This window comes from Monodelphis domestica, chromosome 7, assembly GCF_027887165.1.
Source record: "Monodelphis domestica isolate mMonDom1 chromosome 7, mMonDom1.pri, whole genome shotgun sequence".
Taxonomy (NCBI): domain Eukaryota; kingdom Metazoa; phylum Chordata; class Mammalia; order Didelphimorphia; family Didelphidae; genus Monodelphis; species Monodelphis domestica.
Window position 1 is genome coordinate 169,294,424 of NC_077233.1, and position 13,353 is coordinate 169,307,776.

Sequence of the window (13,353 nt, forward strand, 5' to 3'; positions counted from 1 at the left end):
GGCTGCGGGACATCCTTCGACTTCCACAAACAGATCGACTACTTGTTTCTGGTGGGCACAGAGGAGGGCAAAATCTACAAAGTAAGGCACCGATGCCCATGGCGACTCCTAACTGCCAGTGAAGAGATGGGCCCCGAGAAATCTTGCTCTTCTGTTCAAAGCCTCCCCATGGCAGGCCCTCTAGATGGAAAGGGGGCAGCCAGGGCCACGGAGGTAGTCCAGTGGATGGAGAGCCAGGCCTGGAGTCGGGAGGACCCAGGTTCAAATGTGGCTTGTGTGACCCTATTACTCAACCCCGAATGTCCAGCCATGGATCTAACACTTAGTATTGATTCTAAAGTAGAATAGAAGGTAATGGTCTGGAAAAAAAAAAAAAGAAGGTAGGGAGCTAGCTTCCTTTGTCAAGCCCTTCCCTTCTGGGCTCCCCCCAAGTCCCTCGTTCCTCTATCTTCCTGTCCTAGAGGAAGGCTCTATTTGGAACCAGAGGGTCTGGGTTCGAATGCCAGCTGTCTAGCTATGTGGCGTTGGACAAGTCATTTTTTCTCCATCTGTAAAATGAGGGCTTTGGACTGATCCATAAGGTCTCTTCCAGCTCAAAATCTTACACTCCCTCCTTCCCTGAGCCTCTGGCCAAAGTGAAACAGCCCCAGGCCCACCCTCAGGAAGCCAAGGACCCTAGAGAGACAGACAAGACAGATATAAAAGATGGGGAGATCCAAGGGCTGACATAAAACAGACGCCTTCATTAATGAAATCCAGCTCTTGGTCACAGGTTTCCTGAGGAGGGGGGCAGGGGCCAGGAGGACCCGGGGAGAATTCCCTGCCTCGGAGCCCATTGGCTCAGGAAGGCTTCCTGAAGGGACCTGCTCAAACCGAAGGCAGAGGGGGAAAGGACGTGGGCAATTTTCCATTTGGAATCCAGAGTCTAATGAAAGGACTTCCGGGAGCCGCTCTCAACCCAACAATGAGCCTTTATGAACAACTACTGGGTGCTGAGCCCCAGGTTGCCAGGGAGGTGGGGACTGGAGGGAAAGAGAGAAGAATCAGACGCAGTCCATCCCCTGGAGGGCTCTTAGTCAGGTGGGGAGACCAGATCCCCGAGCCTTGCCGGGAGTGATCCAGGGCTCATTGTGGGCCTGATTTTAAGTGCAGGAAGAATTCCAAGAGAGGGGAGTGCTGGGGAGGGGGAGAGATGGGGGGGGGCTCATTGAGTTCCAGAAAAAAACTTCATAAAAGAAGTGGAATTGGAGCTGGGCCTCGTAGGGCCTCTACAGCTTTCTACCAATTCAGTATGTTTCTGAAAACATTCCATTTGGACCAAGGATTAACAAGGAGCCTCCTCCCCTCCCTAGCCTGCCCCCCAGCCCCCCAGCAACATGGTAACTCGCTAATTTTTAGCTCAGAACAATTTTGAAAAACAGAAAAGTGCTCTGCTATTAGCATTTCTGAAGCCAAGTAAATCATTATCTTAATTACCCACAGGGCTCTGTGCATTCTTATGAAGCAGCTAGGCAGGCCACCCCTTTGCCAGGGCCCGGAGATCCACTTGCTATGCCAGGAGGTTCCATGGCCGTGTTGGGAACAGGACGAGATGGTCCTGGCCAGGGCTGCCAGGACAGGGCCCCTGGGCACGGCTGAAGTGAGTGCCTGCGGGCACCAGAAAGCTCTCCCTGCCAACCCATGCCAACCCGTACTGGGCTTGAAATGTCAGTGTAAGAGATTTAATCCTTTGGGTTAAAGCATTGATTTCATGGCTGAGACCTCAAAGAACATTTATGAGAATGCAAACCCCCTTGGACCCAAGGTATGATTAGCTCTGATTCAGCCCCCTCATTTTACAGATGAGGAATCTGAGGCCCAGAGGTGAAGTGAGTGACCCAAGGACACTCGGGTGTTAAAAGGGACAGAGCTGGCTTCAAAGCCAAGACAGAGCCTTTAGGGGAAAGGCTAGTGGGAAGGCTAGGCTCTCTTTCCCTCAATTTCTCGCCTCCTTGTACAGTGGATGATTCCCTTCCTTGTGGACCAGAGGAGCAGCATCCCTCCTGCCCTGTCCTCAGCCCATGTCCTTTTCTCTAGCCTTGATGGGTCCTGGATTCTCTAGTCCCCATCCATCAGCCATCTTCCTGCTGGGTCCAAGAACCTTTTCCTCTTTTCAAAGAACAGAGTATGTGGGGTGAGGGAGGGGTGGGGAGAGACTAATGGCTCTGATACCCAGGACCGGTGCCCTTGGCTAACTCTTCCCATGTGGGCCATGCGGTCACCCCACACACAGCTTCTGGCCCTGGTTTTCTCATTTCCCCTCTCCTGGCCTGACTGTGACCCCCAGAGACCACCCTCAGAGCCTTTGCCAGGGAGATCTGGGGCAAAGGGAAAAAAATAGAGGGAATTATCTAGAGATGCTGCCTGTCTAAAGCATGAAGCGTATCTTCCATGGAAACTGGGTTAAGTTTCTGAGTGTGGATAATCCATTGGTGGGTCCAGTATCTACAAGGGGAAACACTCTTCCCTCCTCTTCCTCCCCAATCCCTAAACCATAGGCGTGCATTTTAGGGACTAAGGGATGGCTTGTGGCCATGGATATGTAGCCTATCTATCCAGGTGGCACAATGAAGAGAATGAAGGGAAGACCTATTTCAAATCTGGACATACTGGCTGTGTGGCAAGTTACAGGACAAATTAGTTACTTAACTTCAGTTTGCCTCAGTTTATTCAACTGTAAAATGGGGATAATAACGTCTACCTCCCAGGGTTGTTGTAAGGATCAAATGGGATAATAATTATAAAGTGCTTATTACTAACACAGTCCTTGGCACAAAGTAAATGCCATATAAAAGTTACTATTCCTCAATTGATCCAAAAACAAAGACTTATTCTTCCTCAGACCCAAAAACTTGCTCTTTGGCTTTAGATCCTGCCCAATCTCCCTCTAAAGGCTTTTAGCTCAACCTTTGATACTTGCTCCTGGGAGGAAAAGCCATTTCTTGCCTGTGTCCCAAAGTCAATATTCTCACTTCATACCCCCATCTTAACCTTATGGATAATGGAGGCATCCCGCTAGCCTAGTTTCTGGCCTCAGGAAAACTGATTACTTTCTCCATTTATTTTCTCCCTGGCTGGAGTATAGGCTTTGCCTTCTCCAGGGTTGCAGATTTTCTTCCATTCTGATCTGTCTTAACCTTCTTCTCTAGCTCCGCTGCTTCTCAGGTGAGGTCAGACTTCTTCTTCCCTGTTATTTTAAGCTAGACGTTAGGTCCCGTCTCCCTAGCACCAATGAGTGACAAGATCACAAAAATCTCAAGAGTTAAATGGAACCTTAACTGCCATCTTGTCCAACCTTTGCCTGAAAAACAATCCTTTCTTCATCATCAGTGACAAGTAGTAATTCAGCCTCTGTTAGAAAAACCCCAGTGATGAACCTTTGGAGAGTTCAAATTATAGGAAGTTTTTCCTTATATAGAGTGGAAATTTGTCTCTGTAACTTCTTCCAGTTTCTTCTAGTTCCATTTCCTAAAGGCAAGACAAAAAAGGCTAATCCTTCCTATACCAACCTACCAAATACTTGAAAATAATTGCCATACTCCCTTCCCCACAGAACCTTCTTTTCTGCAGACTAGATATTCTCAGGTTCTTCAAATGATCTTTGGTCTCTAATTCTCTCACCATTGTGGTCATCCTCTTCTGAAGGTAATAAACATTTATTAAGCAATTACTATGGATCAGGCACTGTGCAAGTTCTAGACATGCAAATTTTGTTGTTGTTGTTCAGTCATTTCAGTCATGTCTGACTCTTTGTGACCCCATTCTGGGGTTTTCTTGGCAGAGAAAATGGGATGGCTTGTCATTTCCTTCCCCAGCCCACTTTTCAGATGAGGAAACTGAGGCAAACAGTAATAAAAGATTTGAGGCCATATTTGAACTCAGGAAGATGAGTCAGCCCAGTGTTGCTGATAAAAGGGGGGGGGAGACAATCCTTGCCCTCAAGGGGCTTATTTTCTAATGGGGGAAGTCCAGAGAGTCAGAAGCACAGACTGGAGGGGAATGCCACAAGGGTGCTTTGGCTCATCCCCAAAATGGAGGCCCTTGAAAGAACTCACCAATGGGAGAAAGGGACTGGCCTGGCAGAGGAAGGCTTGGGTGACAAGGCAATTGAGTCATGGTAGCAAAGTCCACAGAATCAGAAGCCTCAGAAGGGAAAGGAATACACTCCGTTTGTTGATGCTGTTCCTAAAATGTGACTCTAGGAGCTCTAGATGTGGTTTGACTTGGATAGAATACAGTGTGACTAGGACTGCTTTGCTGCTTCTGGACTTAGTACCTCTTTGAAAGCAGCCCAAAATCTCACTCACATCAGACTCAGAACTCTGATCAACCACAATTCCAGATGACTCAAGACAAAACAAAGAAGGGGTAGCTAAATGGCTTAGTGGATAGAGAGCCTATTCGTGTGATCCTGGGCAAGTCACTTGACTTCAATTGCTTAGCCCTTGCTGCTCTTCTTAGAACTAATACTAAGAAGATAAGAGTTTAAAAAAAATAGGACTTTATGTTGATCTCTTAAATTTTACTAGATTCAGTCTATCATTCTAGAACTTCTCAGGATCTTTTTGGATCCTGACTACATCCACTATGTAAGTTCTCCTGCTCAGCTTTGTGCCATTGTCAGATACAATAAGGGCAGCTACATGGCACAGTGGATAGAGTGCTGGACCTGGAGTCCTGAGATCAAATCCAGCCTCAGACACTCAGACACAGCTATATGATGCTGGGCAAGTCACTTAACCCTATTTACTTCAGTTTCCTCATTTGTAAAATGACCTGGAGAAGGAAATGGAAAACAATGCCAAAATACTCCAATACTCTTTTATCAAGAAAACCCTCAAAAGGGAATCTCCAAGAGTCAGACATAACTGGAAAACTATGGAACTACAACAGATAGAATAAATACACTAACTCTGCTTTCTTCTGAAATTGTTGAATAGCCCAGGGTCAAGGTCAGATCATCCCTGGGGCACACTTCTAGAGATCTCCCTCCATCCTGGCAGAATAACCACTCTTTGGTTCTTCCTTGGTCTATCTCTTTCTCTTCCTATCAGTGGGGAGGGGCCCTAAACTGCCCCTCATTTTGAGGAACCTTCACTGGGAGATAGTCATGCCCCTGTCCTAGAGTGAGCTTGCCTAGGATGACCTGCTTGCCAGAACAGTTCTTCTCAATCTGCTCTATATTCTGCAGCAGGAGAGGTTTCCTTTTTTCTTTCTTCTTTTTTTGTTTAGGAAGCATCCTTTGTTTTTAAAGATATGGGGAAGCTATGGAAGGGAGATTAGTCCATGAGGAGAATGCCCTAGGTCATTCTGAATCTGGCTCTGTCCTAGCAAATGATAAATCAGATGAGATTCCAAGTCCTTCACAGTCACAGAACCATCACTTTAGAGCTGGAAAAGAAGTTAATGGCTGTCAAGTCCAATACCTTCATTTTCCACATGGGGAAACTGAGGCACTGAGCAGTTGGATGACTTGTCCATGGTCACATAGCTAGAATGTGTCTGTGGAAGGATTTGAACTCAGGTCTTCCAGATTTCATCCTGTCTCCATCCTGACCATTGATCTTTAATCCTATGGTAGTGCTCCAAATCCTACTCCAGCCAATTCCTTGACATGTTTGAGGCCCACAATATGGCGGTGGATGCAGTGACCTGGAACCCATACCATTCCAAAGTCTTCATGTCCTGCAGCTCCGACTGGACAGTGAAAATCTGGGACCACACCATCAAGTGAGGGGAAAAGGTTCTGGGTCCACATCATCAAGAGGAGGAAATGGGAGGCAGGGAGGAAGGGAACAGCCTAGGATCCAAATGTCAAATTAGACTGGAAGGGAAAGGGAGGGAGCTTTGACTGTGGAGCAATACAGGGATGGGACCCAAGTCCTACCAGAAATAGCCAGTCTCCATTTCTGACTTCCCTCACCCTCTTCCTCCCATTGTTGCAGGATACCCATGTTCATCTATGACTTGAACTCTGCTGTGGGTGATATAGCTTGGGCCCCATACTCCTCTACTGTCTTTGCTGCAGTCACCACCGACGGGAAGGTAAGAGCACTCTCCCCAAGCCTTGTGCCCCAAACCCCTGGAGGTAGGTGGCACAGCCTAGAGTATCAGTCAGTTTGATTGAAGGATTCAGTTCAGCGACTTGGGGTAGGAAAGGGAATCCATCCTGGCCCTGAGAGGCCTCTGAGAGGCCTCTGAGATGACCTCCCATCCATGAAACTCCTCCTAACTCCAGGCTTTTACATTTCTTTGAATCTCTAGCCCTTAGTATGATGCTGGGCATATTGTAAGTGCTTTATAAATGCTTATTGAGAGGCACCTGGGTGTCTCGGGGGATAGAAGGTCAGCTTTGGAGAAGGGAGGCCTTAGGTTCAAATCTGGCCTCAGACACTTACTAGCCATGTGACCCTGGGCAAGTCACTTAATCCCCATTGCCTGGCCCTAGAATGGAAGGTAAGGATTTTTAAATAAAGAAATGAATGTTTATTGACTGATTGACTAACTTTCTGGTGGGGACCCTCCAAAAAGGTAACCTGTCCCCATCCCTCTCCCTATTAGCTCTGGTTGATGAACAGTCCATATTCAGGCTTGGGGTCTCCAGATTCTAGCTGAGAAAAGGGTAGAGAGGCCTCTGCCAAAGTAGCCCTGATGGTCCCTAAGACCTGGGTGTAGAGGAAGCTTAAGCACATTTGGGGAAGCCAGATTGGGGGGAGGGAGAGAAGGGGAAATATCCCAAGAACACCAGGAACGGAGACTTGGTAACTGTGCAAGGCTTGATGTGACTCTGTGTGTATAACTGTAACTGTGTGTGTAAGACTGTGCCTATGTATATGACTGTATGTGTAACGAGACACGTCGCTGTGTATATGTGAACCTGTGTGAGAGATTGTGACTGTGTGAGACTACACGACTATGTGTAGCTGTGAGACTGTGTGTGAGACTTTTCGACTGTGAGACTATATGTGTGTGAGACTGTGTATGGTTGTATGTGTATGAGGTGTGTATGTGAGACTATGTATGACTGTGTGTGTGTTGGAAGGAGGAGGGTAAAGCGAGAGAAGTGGCACAAGTGGCCATGCTTGAGGAGCTTCCAGTAACTGTAGATTGCATGTGATCACACTTGGTTCCAGCCTCGATCTTCATCCTCTTGGCCCCACACCTTATACCTGAGGCCTCCCTTTCTTGGCAGGGCAAGTCCTTGGGGACCCCCTTAAGGTGACATGTCATAGCTCACAGGATTTAGGGCTGGAAGGAACCCTGGAGACCATCCATCCCAAGCCCTCGTTATTCAGAAGAGAGGAGTGATTTGTAAGTAGTAAGGAAGAGAGCCAGAAGCCCTTCCCAGGTCCTTGTCCTCCTCCTGCACCACGCACACGGCCTCCAGAGAGGCTGAGCATCCAGTACCTGGTGCTTGGTAACTCAACCATTCACAGGCCTGAAGTGGGAGAGGGAGTGGCCCAGAGCAACATTTTGAAGCCAGAGTGTGACTTGTGGATGTCCCACTCCCGCTCTGGTACCCACTGATCTCCTAGAGAGCAAAGTAAGAAGGCATATATCGCATTGGACTGAATTCATTACCCCCACTTAACCCTCCACCAGAGGGACTTTTCTGGGGATGTTGTTGTTCAGTCCTTTCAGTTATGTCCAGCCCCTCATAACACCTTTTGGGGTTTTCTTGGCAGCTCATTTTCAGATGGAGAAACTGAAGCAAACAGGGTGAAGCAACTTGTCTGGGGTCACACAGCTAGTGTTTGAGGCCAGATTTGAACTCAGGAAGATGTCTTCCTGACTCCTCCTATTCACTGCATCACCTAGCTAGATGTCTGAAGATCGTGATTCTTTAACCCATTAAGCCGCCCTGGTGAGATTTTAGGTACCAGAGCATGCCAACTGGAAGGATGTTTCTGGAGAAAAAAAGGACCTTCCACCAGGAGGATGAACCCAGAATGAGAAGGGATCTGGGATGTCATCCAATTCAACCCCCACATTTTAAAGATGAGGCTTCAAGGAGGTTGTGACTTGCCCAAGGTCTCACAGGGAGTAAACATCACAGGCAAGAATTGAGTCCAGATCCTCAAATTCTACACCCAGCTGTTCTTTCTATTTTGTTTTTTAAACCCTTACTTTCCATCTTAGAATCAATACTGTGTATTGGTTCCAAGGCAGATGAGTGGTAAGGGCTAGGCAATGGGGGTTAAGTCACTTGTCCAGGGTCACATAGCTAGGAAGTGTCTGAGGCCAGATTTGAACCTAGGACCTCCCATCTCTGGGCCTGGTTCTCAATCCACTGAGCTACCCAGCTGCCCCTGACCCAGTGTTCTTTTTACTGGACCAAATAAAGATGCCATTTTTTCCCTCTTCTAAGTTCATAGTCTCCATAGACCTCTTTGGGGCCCATGGACTTAAAGCTGAGAACTCCTGCTCTAAGGGATTTGGATCCTTCTAGCATCTAGTATATGGCAGCGGCAGCCACTAATGGTAATCCTTGTCCCTCCATCAGGACTTTGCACCAACTGAATAATTCTGGGTTAAAAAGAGAATTGAAATGGAAATCAGAAAAGCTAAATTTCAACCTTGGTGAGGGCACCAATTTTCTTTTTCCCTAGGCCTCCATTTCCTTGTTTAAAAAAAGAAATGGGTTGGATTATATGAACTCTAAAGTCCATTCCAGTGTTCTGTGATAAAAGTCCTTGCTGTCCATGGCCCTGTTGCCAAAGGCACCCCTTTGCCTGGGTGGTACCCTTCTTCACAGGCCAGTTACTATTACCTCACAACTCTTGTGTTTTCCGCTTCCAGGCCCATGTGTTCGACCTAGTCATCAACAAATATGAAGCTATCTGCAACCAGCCAATAGTGGCTAAGAAGAAAAACAAGATTACCCACGTACAGTTCAATGCCATCCACCCTATCATTATTGTTGGGGACGATCGTGGTCAGGTCACTTGCCTCAAACTCTCACCCAATCTGCGCAAGATGCCCAAGGTAGGCACCTTGATCTGAACCGTAAACTGTCACCAAGGGAGGAATCAACTGGGTTCCAGAAAATGCTAAGCATTTGGAGAATAGGCTGGGATTTCTGGAGAAAATTCTGAAGGAGCTGGGCCTGGCTCTCAATAGTCTCTGGAAATTTACTTCAGCCAACCTAGGCATATGGAATCCCAGAGAGCTCCTGGAGGAGTCCTGTGTGCCGTGGTCTGGGAAGAAAGGAAAAAGAGGCCCACTTCCTTTTATCTGAAGAACGTTTTGAGGGCAGGGAGGGCTCAGAACTCAATAGGGTTGGGGTCCTCACCTAGGGTCTGCTACATTTGGGAGGTGGGGGCACTCAGGTGGACTAGGGGGAGTCAGAAGATTGCATCTGGTTCAGTTCTGCTGGCAAAAGGGACTGAGAGAAAGATAAAGGGAAGCACACCCAGGTGGCAAAGGTCTATACCAGGCTGTGTGACTCATTCTACTTGTAAGCTGGGGAGAACGTTTGTTCTACCTGGGGGGCAGAAGTAAAAAAGTTTTGGGAACTTGAAGAAATCCAGCATGTAGAAAATAAAGGGGCATGCTATGTTTGGGAGCCAGAGGAAGTTTGGAGGGGCTGTCAAGGAAACAGCCATGGTTAGAATAATTTGGGATACAGAAAGAATATTGTAGGAATTAATCAAAAGAACTCCTTAGGACCCAGAGGTGCAGGCCAGGTTTTACTTCACTAGAGGGAGAAAGGACAGGAGACCGACAGTGGGAAGAACAGCCTTTTTGGGTAACCACCAAAGGGTCCCCTTGTGAACCTGCATTTGAACTCACGGTGCCCTTTGGGCTACACAGGCTTACCCACAGAGAGCCATAGCTTCTCACCTCTCATGACAGTGGACACTTTGAGAAGGGGGATCCCCCATGGGCCCTGGGGCCAAGTGCTGAAGGGGAAAGAGCCCTGAGCTGCCCTTGGCTGAATCAGGAGAACAGAGGTTTGGGAAGAAGATAATGACCTTGGCTTGTGGCACGTTGGTTTGGGGTCACAGAGGGGACATGCAACAGATGTCCACAGAGATTCTGGCTTGTGGCTCCAGAAAGAGGAGGTTGGGGGGGTGGAAATCAGAGATAGCCACATAGAAATTTCCACGGAGAAACAGGTCAGTCCTTTATCCTTTGGGTGGTTTGGGAAGCTGATGTCAGAGGCATCAACATCAACAGCAGGATGCTGGATGAGTGCAGATAAGTTAGATGGGAGCCATGACCCTCCCTCGTGGGCTATGCCTCTCCCTCTCTCAGGTCCCTGAGCTCTAGGGCTCCTGGAATACAGTTAGATAGTCCATAGTGCAGATCTCAGCCCAGCCCAGGATCCAGAGTCCATCCCAGGCCAGGCAAACCCAACCCAAAGCCCTGTTACACTGGTGAGCTAGAATGGGGCAGGAGCTAGGGGCTGGGTGGCCCTGGGAAGAGAAAGGCCTGACTTCCTCCAAAGCCACCAAGGCCTCAGCAGCTACTGGGGTCTTTCTCTTCCAACCCAGGACTCTGGATCTGCCCCAAGCCCAGCAGCCTCACAGCCAGGCTCCCCGACCTCCTGAAGTCTAGAATCATCCAATGAGAGGGTTGGAGGAGAACCTAGGGATTATCTGGTCAAACCCCTTCATCCGACAGATGAGGAAACGGGCCCCAAATTCTCTGGCCAGGGGCACATATCCATTCAGGTCTTCAGATGCCAAGTCCATTGTCCTTTTTACTACCAAGCCATCAGCACTCGGGGCCCTGAGCGTGCCTTCACGACTGAACGGGCTTTCCCAGGAGCAGAAACAGTAGGGCCGGGGCAGGGACTGAATGCAGACAGAGGGCACCTCTCTAGCAGAAACAGAGATCGAGATACTAATAAGCAGGATGGGACCCATTTCCTCTCTCCCTGGCTCTCAGTCTCACACTTCTGGGCCCCCTGGGCCCCAGCTGCCGGGGGCGTTCACATTGTTAATATGGGGTACACGTTGGTTAATACAGGATTCACATTTATGAATACGGGGTGCACGTTTGTTAATACAGAGTGCATGTTTATTAATATGGATGGAGTACATGTTTGTTAATGTGGGCTGCATGTTAATACGGGGTGCACGTTTCCACAGATGGCTGTTCTTGCCAGTTTGGTAGTAATGGCCAAAGTAGAGACAATGGGCCCAAGACTGAGAACGAGAGCCTGGCCTGTAATTACTGCTAATGCCATCGCACTGGCTATAAATACCACAGAATAAAAGAGGCATGAAGGAGAGGGGCTTTAATTGGCTGAACGTGCCATAGTAAGTAGGAGCCGCGTATGCAGCCCAGCCTTGAGCTCTGGGCCTCGTTTCAGGAGTTAGTTGTACTTGGAGATGAATCTCGTAGCTGATAAAATATGTTCTTAATTAATTTGCACTGAGTTTTAGGAGGCTGTGAAAATGTGTCTGCCTGAGAAATCCTGTTTCCGTTGCTGCTTAATGAGGGCGCGTTCCTGGCGGCTGGGCTAACTCTCCTGGGGGATGCAGGGAGGAAAAGCTAAAAGGTTCTGCTAAATGGGGGAGCCCCAGCTGGGGGACACAGTCATCAGCAGGACCAGGGTCCTTCACAGCCCAGCTGGCCACAGGGGCTTCCTGAGGAATGGAGAGAAGACAGTTATCACCCAGGAGGCTTGAGAGGCTTTGGTTTGGCCAGGAGGGAATTGCAAAATGGCAGGTCCAGAGGAGCAGCAGGCCTTCATCCAAGATGGCCCTAGGAATATGCCCAGAGGAAGAAAACAATGGCATGCTGATGAGTGAGTCTCAAAGGTCTATGCCAAAGGAGCTGGCCTATATTATCAGAATTGAGACAGCAGGACAGTTGAACTGGGAAAGCAGGAAGGCAGCAGCTGCTACCATAACCCTAAATGACAGCATGGGCCTTCCTTTCTTTCGGAGATTGCTGGTGGGCAGCTTACATAAGGAGATGGAGCCCAGGCCTCTCAAGGGGCTGTCTAAAGCGGAGCTCATAGCAGAGCTTTACAGGGCATTGTGTTGGAAGGAAAGTGAGAGAGAAAGCCCCATACATCAGGCTAGCGTGGCTCCAGGGAATCAGGTTTCCTCTATTCCCCTGTATTGTGTGTGTCTCTGAGAAAGCATAATGCATGAAATTGTGCTGAAAGCTGCCCAAAGTCCTAGGCACCGATGCTATCTGGAAGAGCCGGGCAGTAGTGACTGTGGAGTCCTTGGTAGTACTTCCTGAACTCTTCAGCCTGCTTTGTCAGATCATGGGACCCTTGTGGTCAGTGGTGGTCTTGGGGGGGTCACACATTTCAGAAAGGGAAAGTTGGCTTTATGAAAAGTAATTGGTCCAGCTCCTAGAATCCAGTTTTCCATATCTGCAGTGTCCTCTCCCTGGAAGGGTTACTTCTGAGCAGGTGAGAGGAGGAACACTGAAGGCCCCAACCTTGCTGACCACAGATGCTTCCCAGAGACTCAGCCCCTTCCCAGAAAGGACCCCTGGCCTCGGCCTATGGCTTTTCCATCCTTCTCTCTTCCGGCCTTTCCTGAATTGTATCCCCTTTGTACAGGATGCCAGCTTCCTTTTTGATCATTCAGAACTGACTTGGCTCTCTGCTCCAATTCCAGTCACTGACTACATATGCCTCCCCTTTCTTCCACCATCGCCATTGTAGCTTAGCACCTGGTCCTGGCACCCACACCTTTTTCTGTTCTTATTCTCGACATCACACAGTCCAGGTCAAAAAGTGAGTTTTGGGAAAAAGAGAGGAGAAAGAAGAGTCTATACATAAATATCAGAAATAAGGTTGCAAAAACAAAAAACCAATTTAAATAAGGTTGCAAGCCGTTAAAACTACGTTTGAAAATTAGGGATGGGAATGGGGAAGAGAAACCCTTTTCAGTACAGATTGGGCAGCACTCAGACTTACAAAACTTTTTGTTAGTTAAAGTTTGGGGGGCCTTGCCTGGCCCCTGTGATTCCCCATGACTGGATCCTATTATCTCAGATACAGGTTCCCTCCCATCAGATCTGCAGATTTGGGATTCATATACCTAGGTGCCTTGGACCAGATTGGCCCTGTGGCTTACAATCCCAGGCTCACTTTCAGCCAAGCAAGACTGTGGCTGGGATTTTGATGCTTCACCTCCAAACCTCTATAATCATTAGCTAATCCTCTTCCCACACTCAAAGGGAAGTAGGAAATAATTCAAAAGATATTATTAGAGTTGTTCCCACTACCTAGGGGGAAAAAAATTCAGCCCAATGCCAAATTTATCTCCAAAGTCCATTAAACAACCCCTTTTTCTTCCTAACCAAGAGCAGGAGATGCAGCAATCTAGCATCTAGCCA

At 48.2% G+C, this 13,353-nt stretch overlaps 1 protein-coding gene across 2 annotated transcripts in view; it reads left to right on the forward strand.

The window, feature by feature from the left end:
* Nucleotides 1-13,353, forward strand: part of DNAI1 (dynein axonemal intermediate chain 1) — a 314,390-nt gene that overhangs the window by 283,815 nt on the left and 17,222 nt on the right. For both annotated transcript variants that reach the window (XM_001378802.5, XM_056805993.1), the window contains 4 exons: nucleotides 2-81; nucleotides 5,621-5,769; nucleotides 5,985-6,084; nucleotides 8,839-9,024. In XM_001378802.5, coding sequence (XP_001378839.3) covers nucleotides 2-81; nucleotides 5,621-5,769; nucleotides 5,985-6,084; nucleotides 8,839-9,024 — 515 coding nt within the window. The remainder of the gene's footprint in view (nucleotide 1; nucleotides 82-5,620; nucleotides 5,770-5,984; nucleotides 6,085-8,838; nucleotides 9,025-13,353) is intronic.